The sequence below is a fragment of the Anomaloglossus baeobatrachus genome, assembly GCF_048569485.1.
Source record: "Anomaloglossus baeobatrachus isolate aAnoBae1 chromosome 5 unlocalized genomic scaffold, aAnoBae1.hap1 SUPER_5_unloc_13, whole genome shotgun sequence".
Taxonomy (NCBI): Eukaryota; Metazoa; Chordata; class Amphibia; order Anura; family Aromobatidae; genus Anomaloglossus; species Anomaloglossus baeobatrachus.
In genome coordinates, this window is record NW_027441788.1 from 509,653 (window position 1) to 528,855 (window position 19,203).

The 19,203-nt window shown below is 47.3% G+C and overlaps 1 protein-coding gene across 1 annotated transcript in view; it reads right to left on the reverse strand.

Annotated features, from left to right (window-relative positions):
• Positions 1-19,203, reverse strand: part of LOC142258831 (uncharacterized) — a 92,687-nt gene that overhangs the window by 22,612 nt on the left and 50,872 nt on the right. The window contains 1 exon segment of the mRNA XM_075331415.1: positions 5,076-5,193. Within this exon segment, the coding sequence (XP_075187530.1) occupies positions 5,076-5,193 (118 nt within the window).

The window sequence follows — 19,203 nt, forward strand, 5'->3', positions numbered from 1 at the left end:
CATGACGTGATGTCAAAATGGTCCTTAAGCAGTCCTATAATTGGTATATAAACACTGGGGCCCCTGGGAGAAAGGGGGCCCTGTGCAATTGCTCAGTTTGCTCTCCCTTTCCCCTAATGCCAGTCCTGCATGCCAGCCTGTCCTCTGTTCAGTTCTTTTAGACTCCTGCAATTAAGAGACCTTTGGTTGCATCATGTCACATGACTTTGAAGCCATCAAAGGTCCTTAAACAATCAACCTCAGAATAAAACTGATGGGATCTTTAAGAGAGTGGGGTCTTCAGAATTTGCGCAGTTTGACTCCTCCCAACGCTGGCCCTGACTGTAACTATGGCTTATTTATGGAGTAGGGCTTATATTTCAAGCATTCTTCAAAAATCTTATAAAATTGTGCTAAGTGTTATTTTTGGACTATGTTTAATTTTCAGGGAAACGGTATTTATGAACTCTCTGCAGGTCTTTGAGTTCCCTTCATAATAACATAGAGAAGGCACTAGAAACAGAAGGAAAGACAATACAGTTGAAAAAAAAACTGAGCAGAAAGCCTAAAGATGTAAACACAAAATTAGTGCGGAAAGTACATGAGTAGTTATCTCTTACTGGATAGAGCTGGAGGAAACACATCCTGAGGAACATCGGGATCTTCTTGTTTACAGTCCTGTGGGAGAAGAGGACGGGGACATCTCTCTGGTGTTGTCCTCTTACTGGATAGAACTGGAGACACATACAGGGACTGAATGAATTCCTTACATACAGATAATTATAGGCCGTGTGTATTTAGTCCTGTCTATTACCTGGTGATGTGAGGGGCTGGGGAACCTCCATCATGGCAGCTCAATCATCTTGTAGGTGAGTTCTAGGATCTTCTGGTCATTGATGTCCTCATGTATCGGGGGGTGAGGTGGAGGCCCCGTGATTGGGCTCAGGGGTCTTCCCCATCCCTCAGACACAGGGGCCTGACAGCGCTCACTAGAGGTCTTCTTCACTACTGTGTAATCCTGGTTATGGAGAGACACAGTAATAAATCTCACTCCAGACATTTCCAGAGTCCTCACCTCTCCAGTTCTGTCCATCTGTTATTCCCATAGATAAGAATGATGTAATGTGACGTCATCAGAATCTCTCACCTCTCCAGTAAGCCGGAAGAGGATCTCTAGGGTGAGGTGTAATATCCTCTCCGCCATCTTGTCCCTGTCCATATCCATCCTTCACGGGGCAATCAGGAGAATTCTCTTCTATTGAAGATCTCCACTGAGAGGATCCGATATTGTAGGGACCTGAATGGGGAGAAGATGACGATGTAACATCATAAAGAATCCGCTGTAATAATACAATTACTGGAGATACAAGAAATCGCCTTCACTATAGGGAAAACTCTGAGAATATAACAAGATGGAGACATTTCCCAGTACAGAGGCCGGAATATCAGCAGAACGTATGTGACCGAGACAGATAGAGCCGCCGCCATTATATCCGAGGAACAGAGAGGAACCTCCCCCACCCCAAATAGTCTCAGAGCTGAAGGGGTTAATGCCACCTGCCCCAGTAATGGGGAATCTCCACACACCTCCACCTGCAGAGCCGCACACGAGATATATGGCTGCTCTGTGCTTACAGGACCTGTGATGTAGTGATGTGTCGTTCGCGAACGAGCCGATTCTTTGAGCTCTTGGCTCTTTGAAGTGAACGATATGAGCCGAATCATCAAAGTGAACGAGCCATAAAGAGCCGCTTTTTTTTTTTTTCTCTGCTTCAGGGGGAAGCAGGAGATAAGGAGAAGAGTAAAGTAAACACAAGCTCAGGGCAGGAGCTGACACTTAAAGCTATACACACATAGTGGTTCTTCCTTAGTTCAGTGGGCACAATTTAGTACCAGGGAATGATGTGCTAGGGTTAAGTTTTCTGACCTTGACTGGCAGATATGGTAATGTGTAGGAGGAGAGGGCTCAGCTTGTTTGCTGATAACAATGATCATCTTCTCTAGGTAGGGTTCAGGACCACTACAGTAAACACCTGACTAGTTGCTGGGTAATAGCATTTTAGACCAAACATATGTAAAGAAGTGTATACAGCTTCAATCATTGTATAGAGTTAGTAATAGAAGTCAGCACTTAGTGTCCAGTGTGTGCACAGAACAGATGACCCCTGACATGTTCATTTAACCCTGTAAGGTTTTCTTTCTGACATAAAAAAGAGAAAATCATTGATAATAAGCCATGTCTCCATTCCTTCAATGTTTAGTGGAAGCTGCTGTGTGTGTGTGTGTGTGTGTGTGTGTATTTTTTTTTGTGACCACAATTGATATTTTTTTACTAGTTTGGTGACTACATACAACATATTCATTAGCCTCTATATGCATGTGTCTGTGGCGTTGCGGTGTCACAATTCTCGCAGTTAAGACTTTTTTTCTATTTCTGTTAACAAATCCTGGTATTTTTAGATGTAAATAGATCTGACATCTGCACACATCTATAAAACACTTTTTTTTGTATCGCTTCCTAATTATCAGTGGCGTAACTAGAGTCTGGTGAGCCACAGTGTGAAATGTAGACCTGGGCACTCCCCCACCCGTCACACTCCGCGCGCACACATGTTGGTCAGATCATATGTATGGGCCCCGTGTATATATGTCCCTTATCCTGGTATATATGGTGTTCCCCTCCCACCACCATAGTCATCCAATTATTATAACGCATCCCCATATTCCTCCATATATCACAATGTACCCTCATAGTCATTTATATATTATAATGCATCCCATAGTCCCCCATAGTCATCCAATTATAATAATGCACCCCCATTATCCTCCATATAGTATAATACTGCCTCAAAGCCCTCCATATAGTATAATGCAGCCTCACAGCCTTCCCTATAGCATAATGCAGCCTCACAACTCGCCATAGACTATAATGCACCCCCCTCCTCCCCCATAATCCTTTGGCGAGCGTGTACTCATTAAAAAATACATCTGTACTTACCTCTCCTGGTTTCCCCGCAGCTCCGTTCTTGCCAAAACTGAAACACAGGAGAAGGTAGTGACTGCTTGTGTTCCACTTTGGAACGCATAAAGCATGAAGTGCCACCTACTCCTATTGTGGAGAAGGCGGCACCAGCCTGCTGAATGCGATTCACCATGGAACGCAGGCAGTTACCACCGTGGTAAGAGGAGCGCGGGCCCTGTCCAGAAGAGCTGACAATCTGAGGAAACGGAAACAATAATTCTAAAGACTGTTTTTACTGCTTCACTAGATACATACAAGGGTGTAGAATGAGGTTCCCAATGTACAGGGGAGGTTCTGTATCATCACAAGGTGTAGCAGAGGGTTTTTTTTAAAAAAAAGAGCCGTTTTTTGAGCCGAAAGAGCCGATTCTTTTTGGTGAGCCGAGCCGAATGAGCCGGCTCATCAAAAAGAGCCGGACTGCCCATCACTTCTGTGATGATGTCACATGGAGGGGAGGAGTCAGGGGTCACATGATCAGCTCCTCAGTGTATGTAAGGCTAGTTTCACACCTGCGTTGGACGGGATCCGTAGCATTGCGTTGTGTGACGCATGCAACGGATGCGTTGCATATAGTGGCACAACGCAATGCTACGGATCGTACAAAATATCGCAATCCGCCTGGTGATCAGCTGATCACTCAGAGTAGCCGGCCGCTGGGTGATCGCTGACAATGTGTGCTGGGGTCGGGGGCGGGGGGCAATGTGCGAAGTAGGTGGAGCCGAGCGGGGCCATGGTGAGGACGTCAGTGCCGCGGGGACTGCATCGCTGGGGGATAGGTGAGTGTGTGTGTGTGCGCGCGATTGTGTGTGTGTGTGTGTATACATACGGAGTGCGGGAAAGGGCGGAGCCGAGTGGTGAAGTGTCGGGCTCCCGGCACACGTAACCAGGGTTCCTTGGTTACCCGATGTGTACCCTGGTTACGGTGGAGGGAGCCAGAGAGAGCATGCGCAGTGGAATCCAGAGGATTCCGCTGCTCAAAAAAACGTTACATGCTGCTTTCATTCCGCCCAACGCAGCGTCAAAATAACGACGCTGCGTCGTCCAGCGGATGCAACGCAGACACTTGCGTTACAGTGCGTTGTCCATACAAGTCTATGGAGAATAGCGCAGTGCGTTAACGGACTGCGCTATTCTCCATAGTGACGGACTCCGCTGAACGCAAGTGTGAAACTAGCCTTAGTCGTGGTTTCACAGTTGGCAGCGTTGTGATGTAACGATCTGAATTGATTGTTCTCCACGTTGTAGGAAATCCCCATAGATAACGCCATCTGCGCCCCAAACACTGAGGCCAGGATTTCCCGGCTGAGGACGGGGTCTTGAATGTCTTTTTCTGGGGCGAGGCTTTGTGCTGATATTCCATGGACTGACGTTTCGGCTCTGGTCCGTGTACACAAGTTTCGTCTCCTGTCACAAATGAATACAGAAAGGCATCACCTTCATTCACGTAACGTGAGAGGATTTCCTGGTAAATGTCCGGTCTGTGGCTTTCATGTCGGACATCAGCATCCGGGGCAGCCATCGTGCACAGATCTTCCCATAACCAAGCAGAGCAATAATGTGACTACACGTTCCTGTGAAATGCTGAGTGATACGACCATCATCCTGAATCTGTCTACGTTTTCCATGTGTAACTCCGTGGTTGCTGTCACAGGACGTCCCACTCTTTCTTTGTCACACAAGTCAGACGTTCCCCCTCACCATCTTTAATCTTACTACTAGCCCAACGATGCAAAATGCACATCAGCACAATCACCATACATGACTTGTATTCTCTGATGAATCTCCTTTGGGGTCACCTAACCTTCTGTTGTCAAGAAATCAATGACAGCACATTGCCTAAATCACATTGACCGATCTCCTGTGCAGGGATCCATTCTTTACACTGTAACAACACAACCGTTCATTGCTAAGGTTTCCCGCCAACTGGAGCTGTAGACGAGAGTCTACTGAACAGTCCAGTACCTGACCCATACCAGCGCTGCCATCTGCTGAGGAGTTATGGAGGTGGAGGCATTACTTTTCATTCAACCCTCATATTATTGTGTTTCTGGCCTTACACCCCCATTTCTCTGACCTGCTCTCAGTCTCGGGGATCCATCATTCTCTGTGTTATAGATTTGGGGCGTCTCGGTAGACATTTCTTCAGGCTTCTCCTTTAGACCGTGCTCATGTAACGATGCGAGCAGCTCTGACTGTGTTGTGACGGAAAAGAACATGGAGACTGACATTACACAGGATGGTGCTGCCACCTTGTGCACAAGTGCTGAAATTGCTCAAGGGGCGGACGCTGTAAAATCTGATCCCCTCCCACAGGCACTTGTTGTACAGGAAAAAAAGTGCGGGGAAAAAAGACACTGAGCTACTGGAGCTGTACCTGAACTGACCTGCTTCGGACTGCCCTCATCGCTGACTTGTGAGGGATTGCCAGAACTGCTGCAGATGTGATCCTGGACTCAAGGGACCTCCGGACCGTCTCCTTCCTCCAGTCCAAGAGACTGTAAGCTAGTCCTCTGGCGAGAGGGCTGAAGATTTCCCCATCTCTGCTCTTTGGAGTCGCCGTTGTTTACCCGGAGTCCAGGCCTGCTACGTGGAGCCCTCCCTCCTTGTGCTTTGGACTGGTAATGTACCCTATAGGGCAAGTCAGGGACAGAATTCTTGTTTATCATTGCTGTTTTTTTTGTGTTCTGCGCCGTGTGTCTGAAGTTAAAGATCCGGATAGCAAACCCTGGTTATGTGTGCTGCTAAGCCAGCTGTGTGTGTCATTGAGATGTTTACCAGTAAAGAAATGTACCCTTGCATAAAATCTGAGCGTGCGGATTTTGTTGGTGCAGATTATGGGAACTCAGCCGCGGTCAGACCTGCGGCCACTTCATCTGGCGTAGTCGGCAGGATCTGTGACCAGCAAAATCCCCTCCCGGTGGTAGCTTATAGTCAGAGAGTTCCTCCGGCGTCTATTGTAAATCAAGTGAGAAAGTTTAATGGACGGAATTACCCTGTACCTGAATGGGCGGAAAAACTTAGGATAGTGGGGGAAATGTATAATGTTGATCCTAAGACCCTAGCGGAAATGGCTATGCTGACGTTAGAGGGGGAGGCATGGGCGACGGTCAGACTGGAGACGGTTAGGGGCCATCGTACATTAGATGACTTGGTGCGGTTGCTAGAGAACACCTATGGGCCGACCAGATACCTGGGAACACTGCGCTACATGTTCTTCCAGCGTACACAGCTCGAGTGGGACGACATTCCTCGATATGCGAACGCCCTCCAAGTACTGCTGGAACAAGCCTGCAAAAATGGAGAAAATCTAGCTGCTACATCCTCCCGCGACCTGGTGCTGAGGGACCAATTCGTAATAGGACTGAGAGATCCGTATCTCAACCGCTCATTGCAGGACTTACTCCGGATAAATCCAGCCCTTACATTTGCTGAGGTTAAACAAGAAGCCATAGAACGTTCTAGGGGACCTGTTACGGGAACAGAGACTTATACCGCTACTTGCAGATCCATGTACGGTACAAATACTATGAACAGCGACACGGAGGAACTGAAGCAGATGGTGGCGGATTTACAGAAGCAGGTGCTGCAGCTCACATTAGACCAGCAGGCGGATAGGCAAGTGAGATGGCAACCTAGCCGGCCTATGGGGAAGTGCTGGACATGTGGTGACCCCCGTCACAGAGCAAACCGTTGCCCCCAGAACTCCTTCCAACCCGACCAGCAGCCGTTCCATCGAATGGACTCTCAAACACCCCAGCAAGTGGAGTTTCACTCGAAACAGCGGATGGAACCCCAGGCCTATCCACTAGAACCGCCAAGCCATGCCTCTCAACAGCGGGCACCTTTAAACTAGACACCCCGGCTGAGGAGGCTCATTCGACCGGGAAGACCACGGAGAAAAGGAGCCAACAAAGGAGCAAGCTTGCATCAAACAGCCCTACACTGAAAGTAATGCTAGAGGGAGTTGCCGTGCAAGGACTAATGGATACTGGATCCCAGGTGTCCACCATCTCAGAACAGTTTTACGAGAAATATCTACAACCACGGGCTGCTTATGACCCGAATACTGTCATCAAGATCAAAGAGGCCAATAATCTACCCATTCCAGTAACAGGAGTAGCTTGGATGAGCACCGAAATGTGTGGACAGGACCTCGGGAAGCGGTGGATAATCGTGGTCAAAGAAGGCTTCGGTTCGGACACACCCATGATTATTGGGATGAACATCCTGAAAGACCTGGACCTGGTATTGTTTACCAAGCGGGGACCCAAGTACTGGCAGGAAGTTACCACACACGGGGCCACCCGCCGAGCATTCCGAAGAGTGGTTCGGGCCTGCAGACTACAGCAAATGGCAGAGGAACAACGGCCTATAGCCACTATCACCGTGCCTCGCCATACTAGGATCACCTTACCGGCTGAAAAGGAGACAATTATCTTGCTACCCCTTAGCACCACAAGACTGCTTGAAGGCGTGGAGGTACTGATTGAGCCGCAAACCCCGAGGGAGGGAGAATTGAACCCATTAGTCGCTCGCACTCTGGCTGTCATGAGGAGGGGAAGGATCCCTGTCCGTCTAAGCAATACGGCTAGTGTAGGCGTCGACCTAGAAGCGGGGACACAGCTCGCCAGAGTCTACGCCCTACCTACAGAGGTGAATCCCAGGGGCCCCTTCCAGTTTGCCCCATCGACAGAGGGAGACTGGACAGTGACTGTCTCCGCCATGGCCACCGCCACAGATGACACTGAAGCTGGAAAGGAGCTGCTAGAGAAGTGTCAGCTGGATACATCCCAATACTCTAAACAGGAAGTGTCACAGGTGGAAAAACTACTACAGGAACACCAGGCGTCCTTTGCCCGGCATGACACCGACTTTGGATGCACCACCAGTATCCAACATGAGATCCCTACGGGTAACGCTTCTCCTATCTGTGAGAGATACCGGCAGATACCACCCCAGCAATACCAAGAAGTGAAAAGCCTCCTGAATTCCATGCTCCATGCCGGAGTGGTACGAGAGAGCCAGAGCCCCTGGGCTGCACCGGTGGTAATAGTTAAAAAGAAAGACGGATCCCTGAGGTTCTGTGTGGACTACCGCTGCCTGAATGCTTGCACCACCCGGGATTCATACCCTTTGCCGAGGATCGAAGAATCCCTGATGGCTCTGAAGAAAGCCAAGTACTTTTCCTCCCTGGATCTGGCCAGCGGCTATTGGCAGGAACCCATGAGCGAAAAGGACAGAGAAAAGACCGCTTTCATCCTACCCATGGGTCTGTACGAGTTTGACAGGATGCCCTTCGGCCTGAACAACGCGCCGGGAACTTTCCAGAGGCTGATGGAGCGCTGCTTGGGAGACTTCAATTTCGACTTCACCCTCATCTACCTTGATGACATTGTGGTCTATTCAGCCACGTTCGAAGAACATCTACAGAAGCTGGTCCGCGTGTTCCAGAGGCTAAGGGAACATGGCCTGAAGTTGAAACCCAGCAAGTGCCGTCTTCTACAGCAGGAGATCGATTACCTGGGCCACAGGATCTCGGCCGAAGGTGTACAACCATCGCCGGAGAAAATAGCCGCTGTACGGGACTGGCCACAGCCCACAACTGTCAAGGAGGTCCGGGCTTTCCTGGGACTGGCAGGCTACTACCGTCGGTTCGTCAAGAACTATGCCTGGCTTGCCGCACGACTGCACGACCTGCTTCGAGGGACCACCAACAATCCCAGAGGACGTAGCATCAATTGGGGGCCTACCCAAGAGGAGTCCTTCCAAGCTCTAAAAGGTGCCTTGACGTCGTCCCTCATCCTGGCATATGCAGATTACACCCTGCCCTTTCAATTACATACTGACGCCAGCCTACAGGGTCTGGGGGCAGTACTCTCACAGGTACAAGAAGGCAAGGAACGTGTTGTAGCCTATGCCAGCAGGTCCCTACATGAAGGTGAAAAGAATCCCACCAATTACAGTTCATTCCGGCTGGAGCTGTTGGCCTTGATGTGAGCAATGACTGAGAAATTTGCCGGATATCTGACGGGGACAGAAGTACTAGTCCTGACGGATAACAACCCTTTGGCCCACTTAGAAAATGCGAAACTTGGGGCTATGGAGCAGCGATGGATGGCTCGGCTCTCCAAGTTTAACTACAAGATTAAATATAGAGCTGGGTCTGAAAATCAGAATGCGGACAGCCTGTCCAGAAGGACATCCCCCTCGCCCACTAAGGACCGGGACGAAGAGCTGGAAGGAGACGAGATGCCTGACTTTGCAAGATTAGCCCGGCAGATGATGGATTGCTGCCAGTATGCTGTGGATGAGGCTGGCACTCCAGTAGGGTCCCCACTGTCCCCACAGGAATGGTGCAGAATCCAGGACCAGAATGCTGAATGTGCCCTACTCAAACAATGGGTGAAGCAGCAGCAGAAGCCGTCCTCTGACACGCGGTCACGACTGTCCACCAGTACCCTGACCCTGCTCAGCCAATGGGATCATCTGATTCTGAGAGAAAGAGTGCTATACCGGAGGATCTTCCTATCCCACATGCTGGAGGAGTGCCTACAGGTTGTAGTGCCAGCCCAAATGGCCCGTGAGATGGTGGGAGAAGCACACAAGAGGAACGGCCACTTTGGAATAGACAAGACCTTCCAGTGGATCCAACAGTCCATCTACTGTCCGGGACTCCGCAAGCTGGTTGAAGATGTCTGCCAAGCCTGTCGCACCTGTGAGCTTTACAAGTCTGCTGAACAGCGTGCACCTGTCCAAACAGTTGAGACATCCCGGCCCCTTGAGTTGATGGTGGACTACCTGTCGATTGGGACGGCGAGTGGTGGCTACCAATACTGTCTGGTTATGATAGACCATTTCACAAAATTCGCAGTTGCTGTTGCTACCAAAGATCAGACTGCCGAGTCAGCTGCGCGGGCCATCTGTCGACAGTTCATCCAGGTCTATGGGTGTCCGGAGAGGTTGCACTCTGATCAGGGGGCTTGTTTTGAAGGTCAAATTATCGAGGAGCTGCATCGGATGTATGGGATCCAGAAGTCCAGAACCACCCCTTACCACCCACAGGGGAGTGGTGCGTGTGAGCGCTTTAACCGGACTCTACTCCAGTTGATCCGTACCTTAGCCGATGACAAGAAAGACCAATGGCCCCAATTCCTCCCGGATCTAGTGTGGGCCTACAACAATCAAGTCCACTCCGTGACGGGTTTTACCCCACACACCCTTCTCTTTGGCCGTCCAGGAAAGGGGGTCCATGACCTAAACCTGACCAGTCCTGAAAAAAATACCGGCGGTACCTATCCATCCTGGCTACACACTCATCGTCAGAAGATGGAAACTGTATACCGACTGGTAGGCCAACAAATCCGGGGCAAGAGACATGCTGACCCGCTCCCCGTACAGGAAGAACCCTTAGAAGTAGGACAGCTAGTCCTGGTTCATATTAAGAAGCCTCAAGGAAAACTCCGAGCTAAGTGGGAAGATGAAGTCTATCGGGTAGTTGAGCGCCCCTACCCTGATGGTCATGTGTACAGAGTCCGGGGTGAAGATAGCGGCAACTCTCGCACCTTGCACCGGAATATGTTGCGCCCCTGCCGATCCCAGCCTGACTCCCTGACCACAGTACCCGGTGAGGACGACACTGCTGACATGACTGACACCATTGACATTACTCAGCATAGTGACCTTGTTGACTCCGGGACTGGTTACCCGCCTGCGCAGACTGGCCCTCCCTCTAGGGAACTGACGGAGGTAGAGAGTGTAACCGGTGATAGAGTGGAGGGAAATCAACCTCTGCGGCGTACTACCCGCACCACTGCCGGGGTTCCTCCTGGGCAGTCTTATAGGGACCAGTATGTATGGCCCGCTTCTCAGCCTCCCCCTGCCACAGCCTCAGTCCTCGCTGCCCTGGAACCTGTGAATGTTGACAGGGACTGCCAACCTTTCAGTGGGGGGATATGTAACGATGCGAGCAGCTCTGACTGTGTTGTGACGGAAAAAGACATGGAGACTGACATTACACAGGATGGTGCTGCCACCTTGTGGACAAGTGCTAAAATTGCTCGAGGGGCGAACGCTGTAAAATCGTTTGTACAGGAAAAAAAGTGCGGGAAAAAAGACACTGAGCTACTGGAGCTGTACCTGAACAGACCTGCCTCGTACTGCCCTCATCGCTGACGTGTGAGGGATTGCCAGAACTGCTGCAGATGTGATCCTGGACTCAAGGGACCTCCGGACCGTCTCCTTCCTCCATTCCAAGAGACTGTAAGCTAGTTCTCTGGCGAGAGGGCTGAAGATTTCCCCATTTCTGCTCCTTGGAGTCGCCGTCGTTTACCCGGTGTCCAGGCCTGCTACATGGGAGCCCTCCCTCCTTGTGCTTTTGACTGGTAATGTACCCTATAGGGCAAGTCAGGGACAGAATTCTTGTTTATCATTGCTGTTTTTTTTGTGTTCTGCACCATGTGTCTGAAGTTAAAGATCCGGATAGCAAACCCTGGTTATGTGTGCTGCTAAGCCAGCTGCGTGTGTCATTGAGATGTTTACCAGTAAAGAAATGTACCCTTGCATAAAATCTGAGCGTGGGGATTTTGTTGGCGCAGATTATGGGAACTCAGCCGCGGTCAGACCTGCGGCCACTTCACTCACACTGTTGTATATTTTCTCATGTATCAGACTTAAGTGTGGAGCCGAGTGTCAGTCACTATAATTCAATTCTGTCATATGCAAGAATCAGATAAAAGTGCTGAAAAGATGGAGAGATTAAAGGGTTTATCCGGCTTTTTTTTAATGTGACCAAGACAGATAGAACCGCCGCCATTATACCTGAGGAGCAGAGAGAGGAACCTCCCCCGCCCCAAATAGTCTCAGAGCTGAAGGGGTTAATGCTGCCTGAGTCCAGTATAGTATCTGCCATTACTACCTCTTCCAGTATTGCATTCCACAGTCTGACTGCTCTAACTGTAAAGAACCCTTTCCTATTTAGCTGACGGAATCGCTTATCTTCCACTCGCAGCGAATGCCCCCTGGTCCTTAGTATAGTCTTTGGAAGGAATAAGTCATGTGCCAGTCCTTTATATTGACCACACATGTATTTATACATATAAGGTCTGTTTCACACGTCTGTGAATAACACAGATGTTTTTCACTGACGTGTGAAAAATGCCTATGTCCCTCCATGTGCCGTGATTCACGGCACACGTGAGTTGTCCATGTGCAATCCGTGATATGTACTCCGTACTTTGTATTTTCATATGGACATAAACTCACCTGTCCCGTTCCTGCTGTCCATGGTGCTGAACTCTCCAGCTCTGCAGCATCTGGCCCCCGCTGTCTCTCATCTCTGCAGCTACTTCTGGGTCGGCTCTGGCTGTATTCATGAATATGCATGCCAAAATGAGCCAGCCAGGAAGCTGCAGAGACTGAACAGAGCATCGCTGGAACTGGGTGAGTTGAAAATGCTTTTTATTTTCAATGTCCGTGTTTTTCTGGTACGTGTTTCACGGATCACACCATAGTGTGGTGTGTGGGATATCAGTGATGCCAGAAAAAAACGGACTTGTCTCCGTGCGGCAATCACGGACACGCCTGTACGCTTCACGGAGACACAGTCAGTGAAAAATCACTGATGTGTGCGCAGACCCACTGATTATAATGGGTCTGCATATGTCCATGATTCTGGAACGTATAAAAAAGCACATACGTACCAGAATCACTGACGTCTGAAACAGGCCTTAATGAGATCTCCTCTGAGACGTCTTTTTTCTAAGTTAAACAGATCTTTTTCAACCTCTCATCATATGGGAGGCCTCCATTCCTTGTAGTAGTCTAGTTACCCACCTTTGAACTGACTCTAACTTCTGAATGTTCTTTTCAAAATCTGAAGCCCAAAACTGGATCCATATTCTAGCTGTGGCCTTACAAGTGAGTTATACACTGTGTGCAGCATTATTAGGCAAATGAATATTTTGATCACATGATACTTTTTATACATGTTGTCCTACTCCAAGCTCTATAGGCTTGAGAGCCAACTACCAATTAAGTAAATCAGGTGATGTGCATCTCTGTAATGAGGAGGGGTGTGGTGTAAGGACATCAACAACCTATATAAGATGTGCTTAATTATTAGGCAACTTCCTTTCCTTTGGCAATATGGGTCAGAAGAGAGATTTGACGGGCTCTGAAAAGTCCAAAATTGTGAGATGTCTTGCATAGGGATGCAGCAGTCTTGAAATTGCCAAACTTTTGAAGCGTGATCACCGAACAATCAAGCGTTTCATGGCAATTAGCCAACAGGGTCGTAAGAAGCGTGTTGGGCAAAAAAGGCGCAAAATAACTGCCCATGAATTGAGGAAAATTAAGCGTGAAGCTGCCAAGATGCCATATGCTACCAGTTTGGCCATATTTCAGAGCTGCAACATTACTGGAGTATCAAAAAGCACAAGGTGTGCCATACTCAGGGACATGGCCAAGGTAAGGAAGGCTGAAAAATGACCACGTTTGAACAAGAAACATAGGATAAAATGTCAAGACTGGGCCAAGAAATATCTTAAGACTGATTTTTCAAAGGTTTTATGGACTTATGAAATGAGAGTGACTCTTGATGGGCTAGATGGATGGGCCAGAGGCTGGATCAGTAAAAGGCAGAGAGCTCCACTCCAACTCAAACGCCAGCAAGGTGGAGGTGGGGTACTGGTAAGGGCAGGTATCATCAAAGATAAACTTATGGGACAGTCTCGGGTTGAAGATTGAGTGAAGCTCAACTCCCAGACCTACTGCCAGTTTCTGGAAGACACCTTCTTCAAACATTGGTACAGGAAGAAGTCGGTATCGTTCAAGAAAAACATGATTTTCATGCAGGACAATGCTCCATCACATGCATCGAACTACACCACAGCATGGCTGGCCAGTAAAGGTCTAAAAGATGAAAAAATAATGACATGGCCCCCTTATTCATCTGATCTAAACCCCATTGAGAACCTGTGGTCCCTCATAAAATGTGAGATCTACAGGGAGGGAAAACAGTACACCTCTCGGAACAGTGTCTGGGAGGCTGTGGTGGCTGCTGCATGTAATGTTGATCGTAAACAGATCAAGCAACTGACAGAATTTATGGATGGTAGGCTGTTGAGTGTCATCATAAAGAAAGGTGGCTATATTGGTCTCTAATTTTTTTGGGTTTTGTTTTTGCATGTCAGAAATGTTTATTTCTAAATTTTGTGCAGTTATATTGGTTTACCTGGTGAAAATAAACAAGAGAGAGGGGAATATACAGTACTGACCAAAGGTTTGGACACACCTTCTCATCTCTAGAACAACTATTAAGAGGAGACTTTGTGCAGCAGGCCTTCATGGTAAAATAGCTGCTAGGAAACAACTGCTAAGGACAGGCAACAAGCAGAAGAGACTTGTTTGGGCTAAAGAACACAAGGAATGGACATTAGACCAGTGGAAATTTGTGCTTTGGTCTAATGAGTCCAAATGTAAGATCTTTGGATCCAACCACCGTGTCTTTGTAGAAAAGGTGAACGGATGGACTCTACATGCCTGGTTCCCACTGTGAAGCACGGAGGAGGAGTTGTGATGGTGTGGGGGTGCTTTTGGTGACAGTGTTGGGGATTTATTCAAAATTGAAGGCATACAGAACCAGCATGCCTAGTCACCAGACCTGAACCCAATTGAGATGGTTTGCTAAGCATCTCTGGGAACCCGTTCAAGACTGTTGGAAGACCATTTCCGGTGGCTACCTCTTGAAGCTCATAAAGAGAATGCCAAGAGTGTGCAAAGTAGTAATCAAAGCAAAAGGTGGCTACTTTGAAGAACCTAGAATATAAGACATATTTTCAGTTGTTTCACGTTCTACGTGTTTTAATTCATAGTTTTGATGCCTTCAATGTGAATCTACAATTTTTAGAGTCATGAAAATAAAGAAAACTCTATGAATGAGAAAGTGTGTCCAAACGTTTGGTCTGTACTGTATTTTTTTTTATTAAGTTGCCTAATAATTCTACACAGTAATAGTTACCTGCACAAACAGATATCCTCCTAAGATAGCCAAATCTAAAAACCCCCACTCCAAATTCCAAAAATATTAAGCTTTGATATTTATGAGTCTTTTGGGTTGATTGAGAACATAGTTGTTGATCAATAATAAAAAAATTCCTCTAAAATACAACTTGCCTAATAATTCTGCACACGGTGTAGACGAGTAACAATACGTTGGGATCACGGGATCTAATCCCTCTTTTTATGCCCTCTAAAATCTTGTTTACTTTTTCAGCTGCTGCTTGACATTGAGTGCTGTTGCTCAGCTTATTGGTATCCTGATTACCCAAGTCTTTCTCCTGCTCTGTAGTCCTAAGTTTACTTTCATTTAATATATATGCAGGTAAAGGATTACTCTGTCCTAGGTGCATTACTTTACATTTATCAACACTAAATCTCAATTACTAAGTGTCTGCCCATTCCAACATCTTATCCAGATTGTTTTGTAATATTGTACTATCAAGCTCATTTTTTAATATGCTACATAGTTTGGTGTTATCAGCAAAGACTGACACTTTACTATCAATCTTATCCACAAGGTCATTAATAAAGAGATTAAGGAGGATCAGTCCTAGCACAGATCCCTGCGGTCCCCACTGCTGACTATAACCCATTTAGAGAATATACCATTTATGACTACTCTTTGTTTCCTATCTTGTAGACAATTTCTTACCCATCTGCATATAGTTTACTTTAGTCCCTGCTTCTGGAGCTTCAGTATAAGGCTATTATGTGGTACAGTATGAAATGCCTTTGCAAAGTCCAAATAAATCACATCAGCTGCATTACCAAAGTGTGAGTATTAGATTACGCTTCCTTTTTGCACATTCCGTGTCGGAAGTTTGATAGGGTTTATTTTATGCCGACCGCAAGAGTTCTCTATCCTGTCTTTTCGTATTTAGTATAGTGTGGCCTCTCTTTGCTCCATCTTGCTCTCACTGTGTATGTCTTTTCATCTTTGCTCACAGTCTGTACATGTGGGAGGCTGCCTATTTTCTTTGTGGATATCTGCTCTGAGGCAAGATAGTTTCTTTTCACTTTCTGCCTTATAGGTTATGTACTCCTCTGTCTGGGTTTGAGGCATATAGCTTGTTAGGCATGCTGCCCAGCTACTTCTAGTGTGGTGTTAAGTTCAGGGCTTGTGGTCGGTACTTTATTACCTACGATTCTGGTGAATTGTGTTCATGGTACTCATTGAACATCGGATCATAACACATTTCCTATTGAAATCCTTATACTCCTGAAATGCTATTTCTGTATTCTCAGCCTTCAAGATTTTGAATGCCATTTGTTTTTTTTTTTTATTTTACTTTGTACTGTCTTATTTATCCATAGAGGTTATGTGTTTATTCCTAGACATTTTATTACCAGAAGGTTTAAGTTTTTTTACAGGACTCCAGGACTATATCATTAAACTTGCCTCATTTATGTTCAGTATCCACAGTAACCATAACATTGTCCCAATCGACACAATTAAGCTTTTTTTAACTTGTTGAAATCAGTTTTCCTAAAATTCTAGGTTTTAGCATTTCCCCTTTGAAATGTTCTATTGAATATTACTTTGAAGCTTAGCATATTATGATCGCTGGTGCCCAAGTGCTCCCGGACCTGTAGATCTGAAATTATATCTGGTCTATATGACAGGACCAGATCTAGCAAATTATCTCTCTTTGTCGGTTCATCTACCATCTGAGAAAGGTAATTGTCTTGATTTGCAGATAAGAACTTACAACTTTTAGCACAACCAGAAGATTCTTTGTCCCACTGAATGTCTGGATAGTTGAAATCCCCCATAATAAGGACCCGATTATTATTATTTGTTTCCTTTTCAATTTGTTGCAGCCTTTTACCCACTACCTGTTCAGGTATGTTAGGAGGCTTATAGCAAACTCCAATTGGCAGCATTCTGTTATTGCCCTCCCCATGTACATTTTCCCATACTGACTCTACATTGTTGCATCTCCCCCTAATATCGTCATTGAGCACAGGTCTTAGGTTAGATTTTATAAATATACCCCTCCACCTTTTTTGTCTTTCCTGTCTTTCATGAATATAGCATAACCCTCTACGTTAGTCACCTAGTCATGGCTCTCGTCCGGTTTCTGTAATGCCGTCCACATCATAATCCATGATTGACATAAGAGATTCCAATTCATTTTCTTTGCAAGACTTGCATTTGCCAGTAGATATTTAATACTATTAACACATTCCTTACTCCTTGCCTCCCTACTTTCCTTGCATGTCCCAACCCCCCCAAAACCTTCATTGACCCCTACCCTCTCTATCTGCTCTATCTATCCCCTCATTTGCTCCACTACCCCCCCAGACCCTAGTTTCAAAGCTCCTCCATCCATCTAACAATGTTCTCCCCCAGCACAGCTGTACCCTCCTCATTGAGGTGCAGCCCGTCCCAACCGTAGAGCCTGTAGCCGACTGAGAAGTTGGCCCAGTTCTCCATGAACCCAAAGACTTCCTTACTGCACCAATTTCTAAGCCACATATGTATCTCCTTAAGCTCACGCTGTCTTTCTAGTGATGCTCGTGAGACCGGTAGTATTTCTGAAAACACCACCGTGGAGGTCCTGGACTTCAGCTTCTCTCCTAGTTCCCTGTAATCATTTTTAAGGAGCTTCCACTAACTTTGTTATTAGTACCAATGTGCACCATGACCACTGGGTTTTCCCCAGCCCCACCCAGCAATCTGTCTATCCGATCCGCAATATGCCAAACCCGAGCAACCGGCAGACAACACACTGTTCGGCATTCACGGTCTTGGGGACAGATGACCCTGTCTGTCCGCCTAATTATAGAGTCCCCTACCACCAATATCTGTCTGGGCTTTGCTGCACTCCTATTTCCCTCCTTCCTATGGCAGTTGTTTTCCTGGTTGCTAGTAGCAACGTCCTGCTGTAGTGATTCTAGTCCTGGCCCTTCATTCCTAATATCAGCCACACAGGCATATTTACTAGGTTGTGTCAGATCAGGACTGAGCTCCCTGACACTTTTCCCCCTACCTCTTCTTCTGTTACCCAGCTACCTACCTCTGGGTCCTGACCTTCCCCTCCTCCATAGCACTGGCCGCAGCCAGAGCCGCTCAGTGAGCTCTAAACTCCTCTCCAGGTTTGTAATGCTCCTGAGTGTTGTGAGCTGCATATTTAGATCAGTTACCTGGGCTTCCAAATATAACACGCTGGCATCGAGTGCAGACATATTCACCCTCCAACGGCTGCTCAAGGCAGGCATACATCTGACAAGACACACACCTGGTAGCATTGTCCATGGAGCCGCTATTAAATGGGGATGAACAATACAGAAATAACTATAAAAACAATGAAAAACTTGTAAGGAAAACTCCAAACTCTGCTCCTGTGTCACACTATGATATTGTGTTTATACTATGCACTTCCCGGCCCCCTCAGACTTTACTGCCCCTCACAAGCTCAGTGACCCTCGCTTACTGTGGCTGGGGTAAATAGTTCTGGAACAATCTAGAAGCAGCTGTGGCTACTGCCCCCTCAGACTTCACTGCTCATCCCTGGATTTCCAGGATATCTGCTCCATGTCCGTCCACGGCTTCCAGGATGTGTCCTGTCTACATACAGCCTCCATTACCTCACTGTGACCCCCTGACATAACCTCCCCTCACCCAGCACCATGACACCCAGCACAGCAGAGCCCTGCACACACTGAGGAGCTGACCATGTGACCCTGACTCCTCCCCTCCATGTGACATCATCACAGGTCCTGTAAGCACAGAGCAGCCATATATCTAGTGTGCGGCTCTGCAGGAGGAGGTAGGTGCAGGGTCTCTGTTATTTTGGGGGTCATCATTATCATTAACCCCTTCATGTCCAGTTCAGGACCAGTTTACTCCGGTTCTTGACCAGGCACATTTTCATATTGTTTTGTACACGCAGTTTAACCCTTTTACGACCGCCGTACGGATAAAGCGTCAGCAGTGAAGGGCACTTCTTCCATATCTCAGTATTATAATGGCGGTAAGGTAAAAGTGTATACCGGCCCCCAGTGTCGGATAATCTCCGGGGTGTCAGCTAGCAGGGGTAGCGGAGACCCTGGAGATCGTGATTCGGTCGTTTCCAGTCCCCGGAGACATGATCACCGGTATAAACTGTATATAGAAGATCACGTTACAGTAAATGGCGGCG